The sequence below is a fragment of the Oncorhynchus kisutch genome, linkage group LG28, assembly GCF_002021735.2.
Source record: "Oncorhynchus kisutch isolate 150728-3 linkage group LG28, Okis_V2, whole genome shotgun sequence".
Classification (NCBI taxonomy): Eukaryota; Metazoa; Chordata; class Actinopteri; order Salmoniformes; family Salmonidae; genus Oncorhynchus; species Oncorhynchus kisutch.
The window spans coordinates 42,145,008-42,163,786 of NC_034201.2; the positions used below are offsets into that span (position 1 = coordinate 42,145,008).

The 18,779-nt window shown below is 45.0% G+C and overlaps 1 protein-coding gene across 2 annotated transcripts in view; it reads right to left on the minus strand.

Moving 5' to 3' along the window:
- LOC109873203 (clathrin interactor 1) overlaps positions 1-16,243 on the minus strand; it is a 50,202-nt gene extending 33,959 nt beyond the window's left edge. Inside the window, exon 1 of one of the 2 annotated variants that reach the window (XM_031808085.1) lies at positions 15,738-16,243. In XM_031808085.1, coding sequence (XP_031663945.1) covers positions 15,738-15,778 — 41 coding nt within the window. In that variant the 5' untranslated portion in view covers positions 15,779-16,243. The remainder of the gene's footprint in view (positions 1-15,737) is intronic. The other variant, XM_031808084.1, reaches the window with a different exon arrangement.
- Positions 16,244-18,779: the final 2,536 nt, after the last annotated feature.

The following is an 18,779-nucleotide window of genomic DNA, read 5'->3' on the forward strand; positions in this document are numbered from 1 at the left end:
GATGCAGCCTGGATTCGAACCATACTTCCCTTCCAACTCTCCCAAACAGAGACCAGGCTTCCCTCCCATGTGTTTAACTATAGGCTACAGGCTATATTAAAATTCATATCTACTACCCCCCCCAAACCATGTACCATGAACAATTCGACTGTTGTAGTTTTTGGTTCTTCATCAAATATTTGGCAACCATCAAATAAATATTTTTGGGTTTCAAATAACTTTCCTATATTCAAATACCTTCAAATATTATTTGGTTTTCTGAAAGGAATTAAAGATACATGGCAGTCTCTATGGGGGTGCCACAGGGTTCAATTCTTGGACCGACTCTCTTCTCTGTATACATCAATGAGGTCGCTCTTGCTGCTGGTGAGTCTCTGATCCACCTCTACGCAGACGACACCATTCTGTATACTTCGGGCCCTTCTTTGGACACTGTGTTAACAACCCTCCAGGCAAGCTTCAATGGAATACAACTCTCCTTCCGTGGCCTCCAATTGCTCTTAAATACAAGTAAAACTAAATGCATGCTCTTCAAACAATCGCTGCCTGCACCTGCCCGCCTGTCCAACATCACTACTCTGGACGGCTCTGACTTAGAATACGTGGACAACTACAAATACTTAGGTGTCTGGTTAGACTGTAAACTCTCCTTCCAGACCCATATCAAACATCTCCAATCCAAAGGTAAATCTAGAATTGGCTTCCTATTTTGCAACAAAGCATCCTTCACTCATGCTGCCAAACATACCCTTGTAAAACTGACCATCCTACCAATCCTCGACTTTGGCGATGTCATTTACAAAATAGCCTCCAATACCCTACTCAACAAATTGGATGCAGTCTATCACAGTGCAATCCGTTTTGTCACCAAAGCCCCATATACTACCCACCATTGCGACCTGTACGCTCTCGTTGGCTGGCCCTCGCTTCATACACGTCGCCAAACCCACTGGCTCCATGTCATCTACAAGACCCTGCTAGGTAAAGTCCCCCCTTATCTCAGCTCGCTGGTCACCATAGCATCTCCCACCTGTAGCACACGCTCCAGCAGGTATATTTCACTGGTCACCATAGCATCTCCCACCTGTAGCACACGCTCCAGCAGGTATATCTCTCTGGTCACCATAGCATCTCCCACCTGTAGCACACGCTCCAGCAGGTATACCTCTCTGGTCACCATAGCATCTCCCACCTGTAGCACACGCTCCAGCAGGTATACCTCTCTGGTCACCATAGCATCTCCCACCTGTAGCACACGCTCCAGCAGGTATACAGTGCCTTGCGAAAGTATTCGGCCCCCTTGAACTTTGCGACCTTTTGCCACATTTCAGGCTTCAAACAAAGATATAAAACTTTATTTTTTTGTGAAGAATCAACAACAAGTGGGACACAATCATGAAGTGGAACGACATTTATTGGATATTTCAAAAAAGATATATAAATCAAAAACTGAAAAATTGGGCGTGCAAAATTATTCAGCCCCCTTAAGTTAATAATTTGTAGCGCCACCTTTTGCTGCGATTACAGCTGTAAGTCGCTTGGGGTATGTCTCTATCAGTTTTGCACATCGAGAGACTGAAATTTTTTCCCATTCCTCCTTGCAAAACAGCTCGAGCTCAGTGAGGTTGGATGGAGAGCATTTGTGAACAGCAGTTTTCAGTTCTTTCCACAGACTCTCGATTGGATTCAGGTCTGGACTTTGACTTGGCCATTCTAACACCTGGATATGTTTATTTCTGAACCATTCCATTGTAGATTTTGCTTTATGTTTTGGATCATTGTCTTGTTGGAAGACAAATCTCCGTCCCAGTCTCAGGTCTTTTGCAGACTCCATCAGGTTTTCTTCCAGAATGGTCCTGTATTTGGCTCCATCCATCTTCCCATCAATTTTAACCATCTTCCCTGTCCCTGCTGAAGAAAAGCAGGCCCAAACCATGATGCTGCCACCACCATGTTTGACAGTGGGGATGGTGTGTTGCTTTTACGCCAAACATAACGTTTTGCATTGTTGCCAAAAAGTTCAATTTTGGTGTCTCCCAGGTGGCTTGTGGCAAACTTTAAATGACACTTTTTATGGATATCTTTAAGAAATGGCTTTCTTCTTGCCACTCTTCCATAAAGGCCAGATTTGTGCAATATACGACTGATTGTTGTCCTATGGACAGAGTCTCCCACCTCAGCTGTAGATCTCTGCAGTTCATCCAGAGTGATCATGGGCCTCTTGGCTGCATCTCTGATCAGTCTTCTCCTTGTATGAGCTGAATGTTTAGAGGGACGGCCAGGTCTTGGTAGATTTGCAGTGGTCTGATACTCCTTCCATTTCAATATTATCGCTTGCACAGTGCTCCTTGGGATGTTTAAAGCTTGGGAAGTCTTTTTGTATCCAAATCCGGCTTTAAACTTCTTCACAACAGTATCTCGGACCTGCCTGGTGTGTTCCTTGTTCTTCATGATGCTCTCTGCGCTTTTAACGGACCTCTGAGACTATCACAGTGCAGGTGCATTTATACGGAGACTTGATTACATACAGGTAGATTGTATTTATCATCATTAGTCATTTAGGTCAACATTGGATCATTCAGAGATCCTCACTGAACTTCTGGAGAGAGTTTGCTGCACTGAAAGTAAAGGGGCTGAATAATTTTGCACGCCCAATTTTTCAGTTTTTGATTTGTTAAAAAAGTTTGAAATATCCAATAAATGTTGTTCCACTTCATGATTGTGTCCCACTTGTTGTTGATTCTTCACAAAAAAATACAGTTTTATATCTTTATGTTTGAAGCCTGAAATGTGGCAAAAGGTCGCAAAGTTCAAGGGGGCCGAATACTTTCGCAAGGCACTGTATCTCTCTAGTCACCATAGCATCACCCACCTGTAGCACACGCTCCAGCAGGTATACCTCCCTTATCTCACCTCATTTGCTCGCATCGTATATAGACTTGTTTATACTGTATTATTGACTGTATGTTTGTTTTACTCCATGTGTAACTCTGTGTCGTTGTACGTGTCGAACTGCTTTGCTTTATCTTGGCCAGGTCGCAAATGAGAACTTGTTCTCAACTTACCTACCTGGTTAAATAACGGTAAAATAAATAAATACTTTCAAATATTTAAATATCAAAGAAAATTGTTTTTTTTTTGCTGAAACTTTACACTTTACAAAACATTAAGAACAACTGCTCTTTCCATGACAGACTGACCAGGTGAATGGTATAGTCTCTTATTGATGTTCAATCCACTTTAAATCAGTGTAGTAGATGAAGGGGAGGAGACAGTTTAAAGAAGGATTTTTAAGCCTTGAGACATGGATTGTGTATGTGTGCCATTCAGAAGGTGAATGGGTAAGACTGAATATTCAAGTGTCTTTGAACAGGCTATGGTAGTTTTTATTATTTTTTATTTATCCGTTATTTTACCAGGTAAGTTGACTGAGAACATGTTCTCATTTGCAGCAACGACCTGGGGAATAGTTACAGGGGAGAGGAGGGGGAAGAAAGAGCCAATTGTAAACTGGGGATTATTAGGTGACCATGATGGTTTGAGGGCCAGATTGGGAATTTAGCCAGGACACCGGGGTTAACACCCCTACTCTTACGATAAGTGCCATGGGATCTTTAATGACCTCAGAGAGTCAGGACACCCGTTTAAAGTCCCATCCGAAAGACGGCACCCTACACAGGGCAGTGTCCTGGTGCATTGGGATATTTTTTAGACCAGAGGAAAGAGTGCCTCCTACTGGCCCTCCAACACCACTTCCAGCAGCATCTGGTCTCCCATCCAGGAACTGACCAGGACCAACCCTGCTTAGCTTCAGAAGCAAGCCAGCAGTGGTATGCAGGGTGGTATGCTGCTGGCAAGTAGGTGCCAGGTGCACCAGTTTGTGTCAAGAACTGCAACGTTGCAGGGCTTTTCATGCTCAACAATTTCCCGTGTGTATCAAGAATGGTCCACCACCCAAAAGAAATCCAGCCAACTTAACAACTTTGGGAAGCATTGGAGTCAACATGGGCCAGCATCCCTGTGGAACACTTTTGAAACCTTGTAGAGTCCCATGCCCAGATGAATTGAGGCTGTTCTGAGACCAAAAGGGGAGGGGTGCAACTCAATATTAGGAAGGTGTTCCTAACGTTTGGTATACTCAGTGTGTGTGTGTGTATGTAAACTCAGCAAAAGAGAAACGTCCTCTCACCGTCAACTGTGTTAATTTTCAGCAAACTTGACATGTGTAAATATTTGTATGAATATAACAAGATTCAACAACAGACAAACTGAACAAGTTCCACAGACATGTGACTAACAGAAACGGAATAATGTGTCCCTGAACAAAGGGGGGGGGGGGTCAAAATCAAACGCAACAGTCAATGCAGCTGGTGGCCACACCAGATACTAAGTACTGCAGTGCATCTCCTCATGGACTGCACCAGATTTGCCAGTTCTTGCTGTGAGATGTTACCCCACTCTTCCACCAAAGCACCTGCAAGTTCCTGGACATTTCTGGGGGAATGGCCTTAGCCCTCACCCTCCGATCCAACAGGTCCCAGACGTGCTCAATGGGATTGAGATCCGGGCTCTTCACTGGCCATGGCAGAACACTGACATTCCTGTCTTGCAGGAAATCACACACAGAAACTAGCAGTATGGCTGGTGGCACTGTCATGCTGGAGGGTCATGTCAGGATGAGCCTGCAGGAAGGGTACCACATGAGGGAGGAGGATGTCTTCCCTGCAATGCACAGCATTGAGATTGAGCATGTTGTCATTGCAGTCTGATGATGGCGTGACACACTGCCCCAGACCATGACGGACCCTCCACCTCCAAATCGATCCCGCTCCAGAATACAGGCCTCGGTGTAACGCACATTCTTTCGACGATAAACGCAAATCCGACCATCCCCCCTGGTGAGACAAAACCGCTACTCATCAGTGAAGAGCACTTTTTGCCAGTCCTGTCTGGTCCAGCGACGGTGGGTTTGTGCCCAAAAGCGACGTTGTTGCCGGTGATGTCTGGGGAGGACCTGCCTTACAACAGGCCTACAAGCCCTTGGTCCAGCCTCTCTCAGCTTATTGTGGACAGTCTTGGCACTGATGGAGGGATTGTGCGTTCCTGGTGTAACTCGGACAGCTGTCCCGCAGGTGTAATGTTCAGATGTACTGATCCTGTGCAGGTGTGGTTTCACATGGTCTGCCACTGAGAGGATGATCAGCTGTCTGTCCTGTCTCCCTGTAGCTGTCTTTAGGCGTCTCACAGTACGGACATTGCAATTTATTGCCCTGGTCACATCTGCACTCCTCATGCCTCCTTGCAGCATGCCAAAGGCAAGTTCACACAGATGAGCAGGGACCCTGGGCATCTTTCTTTTTGTGTTTTTCAGTAGAAAGGCCTCTTTAGTGTCCTAAGTTTTCATAACTGTGACCTTAATTGCCTAACATCTGTAAGCTGTTAGTGTCTTATTGACCGTTCCACAAGTGCATGTTCATTAATTGTTCATGGTTCATTGAACAAGCGTGGAAACAGTGTTTAAACCCTTTACAATGAAGATCTGTGAAGTTATTAGGATGTTTACGAATGATCTTTTAAAGACAGGGTCCTGAAAAAGGGACATTTATTTTTTTGCTGAGATATTTTTATTTGATTTTTTAAGTTCATATTTTCAAATGACCTACAAAATAGAACTACACTGAACAAAAATATAAAACGCACCATGCAAAAATTTCAAAGATTTTACTATAGTTCATGTAAGAAAAATCTGTAAATTTGAATAAATTCATTAGGCCCTAATCTATGGATTTCACCGGACTGGGAATACAGATATGCATCTGTTGGTCGCAGATACCTTTAACAAAAAGGTAGGGGCGTGGATCAGAAAACCAGTCAGTATCTGGTGTGACCACCACATATCTCCTTTGCATAGTTGATCAGGCTGTTTATTGTGGAATGTTCTCCCACTCCTCTTGTGCTCCTCTCGGGCTGTGAAGTTCCTGGATATTGGCTGGAACTGGAACATGCTGATGTACACGTCGATCCAGAGCATCCCAAACGTTCTCAATGGGTGAAATCTCTGGTGTATAACTGGGACAGCAACGGTGATGTCGTACCCACAGCAACTATTAAAATATTCCCAAACTAGAAACTGTGGATTGATGGCAGCATTTGCGCGAAACTGAAAGCACGAACCACTGCTTTTAAATCAGGGCAAGGTGACCAGAAACATGACCAAATACAAACTGTGTAGCTATTCCCTCCGCAAGGCAATCAAACAAGCTTAGCGTCAGTATAGAGACAAAGTAGAATCTCAATTCAACGGCTCAGACACAAGAGGTATATGGCAGGGTCCACAGTCAATCACGGATTACAAAAAGAAAACCAGCCCCGTCGCGGACCAGGATGTCTTGCTCCCAGACAGACTCGCTTTGAGGACAATACAGTGCCACTGACACGGCCCGCTACCAAAACCTGAGGACTCTCGTTCACTGCAGCCGACGTGAGTAAAACATTTCAACTCGTTAACCATCGCAAGGCTGCAGGCCCAGACGGCGTCCTCAGAGCATGCGCAGACCAGCTGGCTGGTGTGTTTACGGTCATATTCAATCAAACCTTATCCCAGTCTGCTGTTCCCACATGCTTCAAGAGGGCCACCATTGTTCCTGTTCCCAAGAAAGCTAAGGTAACTGAGCTAAACGACTACCCTTCCCACTCCCTTCCGTCATCATGAAGTGCTTTGAGAGACTAGTCAAGGACCATATCACCTCCACCCTACCGGAAACCCTAGACGCACTACAATTTGCTTACCGCCCCAATAGGTCCACAGATGATGCAATTGCACCCACTGCCCTAAACCATCTGGACAAGAGGAATACCTATGTGAGAATGCTGTTCATCAACTACAGCTCAGCATTTAACACCATAGTACCCTCCAAACTCGTCATCAAGCTCGAGACCCTGGGTCAATCACCGGGGGCAAACTACCTGCCCTCCAGGACACTTACACCACCCGATGTTACAGGAAGGCCATAAAGATCATCAAGGACAACAACCACCCGAGCCACTGCCTGTTCACCCCGCTATCATCCAGAAGGCGAGGTCTGTACAGGTGCATCAAAGCAGGGACCGAGAGACTGAAAAACAGCTCCTATCTCAAGGCCACCGGACTGAGTGGCTGCTGCCAACATACTGACTCAACTCCAGCCACTTCAATAATGGAAAAATTTATGAAAAATGTATCACAATGCCACTTCATATAATGTTTACATACCCTACATTACTCATCTCATATGTATATACTGTACCCAATACCATCTACAGCATCTTGCCTATGCCGTTCTGTACCATCACTCATTCATATATTTGTATGTACATATTCTTCATTCCTTTACACTTGTGTGTATAAGGTAGTTGTGAAATTGTTAGTTAGATTACTCGTTGGTTATTACTGCATTGTCGGAACTAGAAGTACAAGCATTTCGCGACACTCGCATTAACATCTGCTAACCATGTGTATGTGACAAATACAATTTGATTTGATTTAGCTTAAAGTAATTGTGTTCAGATCCTTGCGACATGGGGACGTGTATTATCATGTGGAAACATGAGGTGATGGCGGTGGATGAATGGCATGACAATGGGCCTCAGGATCTCGTCACGTTATCTCTGTGCATTCAAATTACCATTGATATAACGCAAATTGTGTTTGTTTGTCCGTAGCTTATGCCTGCCCATACCATAACCCCACCATGGGACACTCTGTACACAACGTTGACATCAGCAAACCACTCACCCACACGACGCCATACACGCGGTCTGCCATTTTTTTTTTTTTTCTTTTTCACTTTTATTTATTAACCAGGTAGGCTAGTTGAGAACACCTTTATTTAACCAGGTAGGCTAGTTGAGAACACCTTTATTTAACCAGGTAGGCTAGTTGAGAACAAGTTCTCATTTGCAACTGCGACCTGGCCAAGATAAAGCATAGCAGTGTGAACAGACAACACAGAGTTACACATGGAGTAAACAATTAACAAGTCAATAACACAGTAGGAAAAAAAAAGGAAAAAAGGGGAGTCTATATACATTGTGTGCGAATGAGGTAGGCGAATGATTACAATTTTGCAGATTAACACTGGAGTGATAAATGATCAGATGGTCATGTACAGGTAGAGATATTGGTGTGCAAAAGAGCAGAAAAGTAAATAAAAACAGTATGGGGATGAGGTAGGTAAAAATGGGTGGGCTATTTACCGATAGACTATGTACAGCTGCAGAGATCGGTTAGCTGCTCAGATAGCAGATGTTTGAAGTTGGTGAGGGAGATAAAAGTCTCTGCCTGGTACAGTTGAAACTAGGATTTATCCGTGAAGAGCAAACGCCTCCAGCACGCCAGTGAAGGTGAGCTTTTGCCTAGTGAAGTTAGTTACAACGCCAAACTGCAGTCAGGTCAAGACCCTAGTTAGGACGACAAGCACTCAGATGTGCTTCCCAAAGACGGTTTCTGACAGTGGCAAGGAGTTATTGTCCCCAGCACAAGGTGCACCTGTGTGATGATCTTGATATGCCACACCTGTCAGGTTGATGGATTATCTTGGCAAAGTAGAACTACTCACTAACAGGAATGTAAACAAATTTGTCCACAAAATTTTTGAGAAATAAGCTTTTTGTGCTTATGGAACATTTCTGGGTTCTTTTTTTTTCAGCTCATGAAACCAACACTGTCCATGTTGCGTTTATATTTTTATTCAGTGTATTTTTTGCCCAGGTGTGCAGCAGTATGACTGAGAGACAGCAAGATGAGATCTCCACAGCAAAGCTGTTCCAAGATTTTAAGGAAAATCTCAGTCCACTGAATAATGAATGACAGCTGTGTATAAAAACAGATGGCTTGAACGGCAAGTGAACCGGCGATGTGCTTCCATGTCAAGCAGACTAGGGAACACATGCACACAGAACGGCCCGCTATGTTAAGAAATATTCCACTGGGGATGAGACAAAAGATGAGCTGTGGGTCTGAATGAAAGGTACAGGCAGACAGAACCCAGACCTCCCTTCCAACTGTCTCAAACAGAGACAGAGCCCAGGCTTCCCTTCCAAATCTCTCAAACAGAGACAGAGCCCAGGCTTCCCTTCCAACTCTCTCAAACAGAGACGGAGCCCAGGCTTCCCTTCCAACTCTCTCAAACAGAGAGAGACCAGGCTTCCCTTCCCTTCCAACGGTCTCAAACAGAGACAGAGCCCAGGCTTCCCTTCCCTTCCAACGGTCTCAAACAGAGACAGAGCCCAGGCTTCCCTTCCCTTCCAACTCTCTCAAACAGAGACAGAGCCCAGGCTTCCCTTCCAACTCTCTCAAACAGAGACAGAGACCAGGCTTCCCTTCCAACTCTCTCAAACAGAGACAGAGCCCAGGCTTCCCTTCCCTTCCCTTCCAACTGTCTCAAACAGAGACGGAGCCCAGGCTTCCCTTCTCTTCCAACTGTCTCAAACAGAGACGGAGCCCAGGCTTCCCTTCCCTTCCAACTGTCTCAAACAGAGACATAGACCAGGCTTCCCTTCCCTTCCAACTGTCTCAAACAGAGACAGAGCCCAGGCTTCCCTTCCAACTCTCTCAAACAGAGACGGAGCCCAGGCTTCCCTTCCAACGGTCTCAAACAGAGACAGAGCCCAGGCTTCCCTTCCCTTCCAACTGTCTCAAACAGAGACGGAGCCCAGGCTTCCCTTCCAACTCTCTCAAACAGAGAGAGACCAGGCTTCCCTTCCCTTCCAACGGTCTCAAACAGAGACAGAGCCCAGCCTTCCCTTCCCTTCCAACTCTCTCAAACAGAGACAGAGCCCAGGATTCCCTTCCAAATCTCTCAAACAGAGACGGAGACCAGGCTTCCCTTCCCTTCCAACTCTCTCAAACAGAGACGGAGCCCAGGCTTCCCTTCCCTTCCAACTCTCTCAAACAGAGACGGAGCCCAGGCTTCCCTTCCAACTGTCTCAAACAGAGACGGAGACCAGGCTTCCCTTCCAACTGTCTCAAACAGAGACGGAGACCAGGCTTCCCTTCCCTTCCAACTGTCTCAAACAGAGACAGAGACCAGGCTTCTCTTCCAACTGTCTCAAACAGAGACAGAGACCAGGCACTCTCTTCCAATTGTCTCAAACAGAGACAGAGACCAGGCTTCTCTTCCCTTCCAACTCTCTCAAACAGAGACCAGGCTTCCCTTCCCTTCCAACTCTCAAACAGAGACAGAGACCAGGCTTCTCTTCCAACTGTCTGCATCCTGGGCCTCTTTGTTGTGCAGGCCTGCCGCAGCAGCGTTACTCCTGCACTACTGAGGATGAGCCTGCTTACCTACACATGCAGCCTGCTGAAAAGTCAAAGCACATGAAACAGTCTTTCACTCTCCCTCCTACTACACGAGAAGAAAAACACCACCTCCTGCTTCTGAGGAACAGTGGTTCTAGGCGTCAGTTTTCAGATGGAGATAGTGGTGATGAAGGGGGCACAGGGGACTACAGTAGCGAGGGAGGAGGGGCAGGGGGCTCACTGATGCATATTAGAAGTAGGAGGCCCTGGTCTGACAAGGTCGTTTACAGGGAGAAGAGGCCCTGGTCTGACAAGGACGTTTACAGGGAGAAGAGGACGTTTACAGGGAGAAGAGGCCCTGGTCTGACGAGGATGTTCGCACGGAGAAGAGGCCCTGGTCTGACGAGGATGTTCGCAGGGAGAAGAGGCCCTGGTCTGACGAGGATGTTCGCAGGGAGAAGAGGCCCTGGTCTGACGAGAATGTTTGCAGGGAGAAGAGGCCCTGGTCTGACGAGGATGTTCGCAGGGAGAAGAGGCCCTGGTCTGACGAGGATATTTGCAGGGAGAAGAGGCCCTGGTCTGACGAGAATGTTTGCAGGGAGAAGAGGCCCTGGTCTGACGAGGATGTTCGCAGGGAGAAGAGGCCCTGGTCTGACGAGGATGTTCGCAGGGAGAAGAGGCCCTGGTCTGACGAGAATGTTTGCAGGGAGAAGAGGCCCTGGTCTGACGAGGATGTTCGCAGGGAGAAGAGGCCCTGGAGGACACAGCTGGCAGCCGGGCTGATGTAGGAGCTACTCCTGAAGCTACTCACACAGAAGACATGTTACATTTAAGTAATTTAGCAGACACTCTTATCCAGAGTGACTTACAGTATTGAGTGCATATATACTGGTCCCCTGTGGGAATTAAACTCACAACCCTGGCATTGCCAGCGCCATGCTCTACCAACTAAGACACACGGGACAAGAAGAGAGAAGAAATCTATACCAGTGGTGCTGATTGCTCTGCAGTGTGCTGGGAGGATATAGAATACCGTACTGCTGGAAGTCATGCCTACTAGGGAGAGCATTTACTGAGAACATGGATTTGCAGGTTGGCTGAATGACTAGCTGAAGTTCTGCTCATTACTGTAATCTAAAGGCAGAATTAGCATTTCCCAGACGTGTGACTCAGACATTCAAGCCGTAATAAGCCGTGGTTCATAGTAAAGCTGTAAGCCTAGACAGTGAGGCCAGCTAAGGGCAAGCTAAAGAACATATGCTACCATATCCTCTAATAAAAGGAAGTAAACTTGGACGAAGGATTTCCTTTCTAACAAGGAGCCAAATTAACAAGGTGAGGAAGTTGTTTTATATTTGTCTTCACAAGAGTTTGAGAAGAGGGTCCAGTCTTCAGATCTTATCTGAGTGAGAGTTGTCAAAACGTCCCTCTTCTTTCATGTCTTCAGGACCAGGTTTCCTCTGCTCCATTCAACAGATCATATCTTTCAACATAATAGTGCAATGTTTGACATTTTCATTCACCACAGTGTGACGCCATCTGAGCTCTTCAAAACAATGCCATTGATTCAGCCATGATATCGATCTCACTGCATTGGCTGATGGGACTTGCAGTCCATTAACTGGCTAAGAACGTCCAAAGACTCAAACACTTACACAGGACATGAAGACTGCCTTTAGAGTGGCTATCGTTAGTCACTACAATGGAATGATATCATACTGAGAAAAAGCTTCCACTGAACTCATGCCGATACCACTTTACATTTGGAATGGGACTTGAATCAAAGTAAGCATTCAAAGAAATTCATGATTTGACTCTCAATTCTTAACTTCTCTCCTGTGTAATAACTGACATGGGAACAGACCTAATAGGCTACAAGTAGATGACAAAACTCAAAACAAGCAATAGGAATACTACCAAAGCCCCCCCATAAAGCAATAGGAGTACTACCAAAGCCCCTCCCATCCAGCAATAGGAATACTACCAAAGCCCCTCCCCCCCATAAAGCAATAGGAATACTACCAAAGCCCCTCCCATCCAGCAATAGGAATACTACCAAAGCCCCTCCCATCCAGCAATAGGAGTATGACCAAAGCCCCTCCCATCCAGCAATATGAGTACTACCAAAGCACCCCCCCCCCATAAAGCAATAGGAGTACTACCAAAGCACCCCCCCCCCCATAAAGCAATAGGAGTACTACCAAAACCCCTCCCATCCAGCAATAGGAGTACTACCAAAGCCCCTCCCATCCAGCAATAGAAGTACTACCAAAGCCCCTCCCATCCAGCAATAGGAGTACTACCACACGCACATAAACACAGCGGTCGATGGCACCGCATCTCAGTGCAAGAAGCATCACTACATTCCCCTGGTTTGATCGGGGTAGGCTGTCATTGTAAATAAGAATTTGCCAAGTTAAATAAATTTTACACACACACACAAAAAAGTTACTTTGTTGGCATTTACGTGTGTCCCCATTACCAGTAAAACATCATCAAAACCCATTTCTTTCACTTACTTGCTGTGCTGTTTCATTCTCAACCAGGATTTTATCATGCAGTGAAGTTTCAGCTGTCTGTCCGTGGCCTCTCTTCCTTGGTGAGCACTTTCACTGTGCCCATTTCTATCTTGTCCAGCTGTGTCTAACATTTCACGTAAACCCTGTTTCTTGTCTGCATCGAAGTAGCTGTACCAATCATCCAGCATGGTGGCGACACAGTGAAGAGGCTCAGAGAATGCCTGTTAAAGAAGTAGCGGTCCTAGTACACATCATCGAGCATGGTGGCGACACAGTAAAGAGGCTCAGAGAGAATACCTGTTAAAGAAGTAGCGGTCCTTGTACCTAGCATCCAGCATGGTGGCGACACAGTAAAGAGGCTCAGAGAGAATACCTGTTAAAGAAGTAGCGGTCGTTGTACCTAGCATCCAGCATGGTGGCGACACAGTAAAGAGGCTCAGAAAGAATGCCACCGAATCGCTTGTTCACAGCCTAAAGTACTTTTGTAAGTTTTAACCCCACAGTCTGTGTGGGCAGTTTTATTGAGCAGGCGTTTCAATGCCATGACAGAGGATATCACGTCTGCTGCAGACACAGGTGGGCTTATTTCTCCAGTCAGTTGTTTGAATGGAGTGTTCATGTTTCCTAGTTTCAAACATATTCTCAAATGCAATTGAAATGGCAGCAGCGGTATGAGAACCAGCACATTCTTGAGCAATACGGCTTTCCTCAGTACAAAATCCTCGTTGACCCACTGTGCTGTCAGACTCATAATGCTCATGAGGCTGACATCGCTGGTCTAAATGTCAGTCGTGAAGCTCATGGATGTGAGTTTCAACAATACTGTTTAACTCCAGTAGGGCAACATCTGAAAAATAGTGACTACTTGGTAGTGTGTACCGGGGCTCGACCAGTCGGCGAAAGCCAACATCATCCACAAAAGAGGACGGTTGATTGTTAAGGGCAATGAATTCTATTATCTTGGCGTTAATGGATTTCGCCGAAGTTGTCTCGCTGAAATTTTCTTACTCTTTCAAATGACTGATCGACTTGAACTTATTTTTAGTTGTTGGAAGTGTAGCGCTTAGTATTTTTCTGCTTTTGTTCTGTGTAGCTCTGTATTTTTCGTTGCGTCATCTACCTACGTTATATAGGTACGCACATCATCTACCTACATTATATAGGTACACACATCATCTACCTACATTATATAGGTACGCACGTCATCTACCTACATTATATAGGTACGCACATCATCTACCTACATTATATAGGTACGCACATCATCTACCTACATTATATAGGTACGCACATCATCTACCTACATTATATAGGTACGCACATCATCTACCTACATTATATAGGTACGCACAACATCTACCTACATTATATAGGTATGCACGACATCTACCTACATTATATAGGTATGCACGACATCTACCTACATTATATAGGTATGCACGACATCTACCTACATTATATAGGTATGCACGTCAGCTTTGACATCCATTTTGCACATCAGCATTAAACTAGACATCGGGCCGACGCTGGCATTTTTAGCTAATGTCGGCCGATTCCGATATGCTCACCGATATATTGTGTATCCCTAAATACTACCAAAAACACCATTCAACTGGCTAACCCACTGAAGCAATGTCCCTCCCAAACAACTGTTGGCAGTGACACAATCCACAAGGTGTGGCGGTACATAGTCTGTTCTCTAAAAGCTCAGGGTCTGCAGGGAGCTCTCTGGGCCCAGGGTGGCAGGAGAAGGCCTTCTCGCCAGCTGTATCAATAACAGGACCTATTCAGCTGAAATCACGCATGCCTAACAGGTGGCACCGGTTCAGGCAGCATCAGTTACTGCAACCTGACTGCAAGCTCTGTCCATGAATCAGGCACTCGGCTGGAACCTTTTTCTGCCATTGCTTGCAAATCGGGAAAACTATTAGACTTTAATGAGTCTTTCACTCATTATCATAACAGTCTTTATATAAATGGTTGTAATAAGAAATTTGCAGTTTTCCAATACTGATGCATGGATAACTAAATGTTGCCAGGGTATGGAAACGTCAAAACCTCCGAGCTATCCATTTAAATAATGTATCTTATGCACATGATGTAGTGAACAATTCCATACACATTCACATACAGATCCTTTGCAATACACCAACTTAGCTAGCTAAGAGATATGTCATGCTGCATTAGTCGTGGATCAGGTCCACTTTCATTCCAGGCGTTTGATGAGATGCACGAGCCTGGTACGATCAATATTCGGCAGACAGGCGCTGCGGCAACGTTTTCCGTCTAACGGGAACCAGGAACAGACAAATGCTAGTTGATGGCTCAGATAGCTAACTAACGTTACATTGTGGTCGTGTAAAAACGTTTCAACCAGAAAACAATAAAAATGGTCATGAAGTTCAACTTCTATAGTGAGTATTGTAATGAACATAATGAAACGAAAAAGTGCAATTGACAGGTTTGATGAAGGTCTTGACAGACATTGTGGCTAGCTTAGTGGTGTTAGCTAACGTTAGCTAGCTAGTGAGCTAACAATGATAAATTAAGTTAGACAGTTTGGTAGCTAACTAACGTTAGCTGTGAGTTAACGAGGGCGTCGTATTGTTAAGGAACGATACGAGGTCATTATTGGGTAAGACAACTATAAACTAGCTAGTTGGCTAGACTAAGGTGAATAATACTTTCCTCCAAAATAATGCTATTATGGAATAAATGGGTGTTACTTTGCATTATTGGAGTCTGTATGTTTATAATGGACAGTAGGATATCAAAAACGATCATAGAGGAATATATATCGTTACATTTTGTACACAAGGCTGAAAACGGCGTGACGTCACGAGATCAGTGTTTCCCTGGTCGGTTGTCAAATGTAAACTAGCCAGTTAACGGGCCTTGCAACACAATGACAAGCGGACGAAAACAGCAAGAATACTCACGCTTTATCCACCATTTCCCTGACTTTCCACATGTTTAGCATGTAGACGCTCTATCAGTGGCTCGCCGCCTCAATAATGCGTCGTCCAGTCGCGTTTCCAACCACAGATGGACTTGCGTCACCGACAACAGAATTCCGAGTCCCTTCCGCGAGCCAGCTCGGTGGGCAAGTTACTACGGGAGACCTCTAAACGTCAGTGTATTTCACCCGGACAGGTTGTGCTTGGGATTGTTTTGGTTTTTTGGCCTAAAAAGGTAAAGGAAAACAGCATTTCACCTACTTCATTATGCCTGTACTCAGAACCAATCTGCATATGAACATAGGAGAGGTATCTTTATGGTCCTACTTCCTAGACCTGTGCCAGCCCAACCATTCTTTAGTAAAATACACAAGTATGAGATTTGATGTTGTAACTGTGAATTGAATAGTTACAACTTTTCGCTGTTTGGCCGCATAGCAGTCTCTGCGTCTTTTTGTATGCAGATGTTAATTGTTATATTTTACAGTTTTGTGTAGATTTTGTCCCTTGTGGTAATGCAACAAAGTAAAATCTACCTGGAAACGTGCAGTGTGCAGCATTTTCCTTTTTATTTTCCACTAGTTTCAAATGAGCTTTTTTTTCTGTTAGGCCACACCCCACAAACTGTTCAGGCAAACAATTGACACCTTTCTCTTGTTGAAATTGAATTTATGGGACTACACCTTATTTCAAAGTCTTGAGAGGACTCTTTCTTTCATGATCAGAATGGTTGTATATTTGTAAGTGGAAAAATAGCTCAAAGAAACTAGTAAGGGATGGGTGCAGCTGTACGAAAACAAGGAGAGGGTGACCTGTGACCTTTTATTTAAACAGGTTGGTCTTTACGGCTTCATTGATGGTTTCAGGTAACATATTTTAGATTATTTAAAGTCAATGACAAATCGCAAGGATTCCATGCTGGTTTGGTTTGAAAGAGGCTAATGATTGCAGGTGGGGGGGCATTTAAAGGGGTAGCCTCTTTTAGGTGGACATGATCTGGTTGATTACATTGAGAGGGTTATATTAATCCCACCCGTGCAGGCGTGCTTTCCCGGGCGTGAGTTCAAAGCCCACGGCGAAGCCGGTGCAAAAGGGACGTAATTAAGCACATGTAGTAAGTACTAGATTTCTGTGTTTTCCCTTGCAAAATGGATTGCTTTTCTAACATTTATTTAATGGAAAGAAATGTATGTTTCTGGACGATGCACCATGCTGCCTTGTTGACAAAATGTCAGCGTCCCCTCGCCGCTTTCGCCCGATGACGTAATGGGCCATCGACCAGTGCCCCGTAGTTTAGCATAATCGAATCCGCCAATTAAATTAAGTGTTTGGCGACCAATAGTTAGGTAGGAAGTGGGAGGAGTTTTGTACAGCAAGGCATGCTGAAAATATGTCAAAGACCACTTTGTCTGTACAGTCTAAGAAAGAAACGTTTGTAACTTGCAAAGACATAAAAATAGCCCCAAAACAAATCAACTCATCATTATGCTTAAACATAAATATTATAGCGATCCTTGTTATATGAGCCACGTTACAATTCCCATGCAGTGTGTAGGGTGTTTGCATATATGGCCAGCGGCCCGGGTTCGCTTCCCTGCCTCACTGTTTGTTACATTGGTGTTAAAAGTGGGATGGCGGCCGTGAGTGACTGTGGTAGGTCGACGCATAAGGACAAGTCTTCCCGTTCGGAGGGGGCAGTGTAGCGATCTTTGCTAAATGAGCCACGTTACAATTCCTACTAAGTGGGGTACACCTTATTGGTGCGATGCGTAGGGTGTTTGCCTTTCATGCCAGTGAACCCAGGTTTGCTTCCCTGCTACATCATTACTATATCAAATGACTATATTGACTGATCTATAGGACCTCAACCTCCTTGGATCTTGAAGGCTCATGTATCTCCGTGTCAGTGGCAAATGATTCAAGAAGAGACCTCATTGTGGAGGACAAGTGAAAAGGTAATGGGATTTTCTGGTGCAGGCAGCCATCTACATGAGTACACATTCAGCTTGAAGAGTGCTGTCCTCAACAACGGTGGTGACAGCCAACAACAACGTCATTGCTCTTACTCCAAATCCAGTCTGGCAGAGGAGTGAGGCCTGATCTGATGCACATACCTAAGCACAGTTCGCACGTTGTCATTCTGAATCCATCATGGCTGTCTCCATGACGGACAGGAGACAGCTGTGCAGGACGTCCCAGCGTCGGCGCCAATCCTCAGGATACCGTCTGCTCCTGACATGATCAGGGGACAACCGCAAGAGGACCTCTGCTCCTTCTAAGCATAGACAGGAAATAAGTGAGAGGGAAAAATGACAACGTTCTGAATACAGATGGGAGGAAAAAAGTGACGATTTTAATTCAAACAAAGCATGACAAGAGACAGCACTCACTGTCCCTATCAGTACTGTGCCCTTTGAGAGCTCACAACCCATCAAAACTGAACGGCCAATGAAGAAGCAGCCCACAGACTGTCAGGCCTGCAGGAGAAATAAGAACATTCAAAAACAATTTCATCATTTTGACATGGAGGAGTGGCAGAGATTGAGAGGGCCTTCTTTACGAAGTAGTTCCTGGCCTCTTAATAAAGTATTCAGGAGTGTTGAGGTCACAGGGACAGGCTATAAGTAGTAAACAATGTCTTTTAGATGCACTATGTCAGTGGGCTGCCAAGAGGAGTGCTGAGTTCTGTCAACGCCATCAGGCATGAATCGACCACTTCACTCTCCTGACTGTCACCCCCCCCCCCGCCTTCCTTCACTATACCTCAGGTTTCACTATTTCTCCTCAGGACCTCATATTGCTGGTTTGGATGGATTTTATACAAGGAAGTGGAATGTTGAACATATTAATAAATGTATATTAAATTGTATCCTCTTTCATTCACATACAGTACCAGTCAAAAGTTTGGACACACCTACTCATTCCAGGGTTTTTCTTTATTTTGACTATTTACTACATTGTAGAATAATAGTGAAGACATCAAAACTATGAAATAATACATATGGAATCATGTAGTAACCAAAA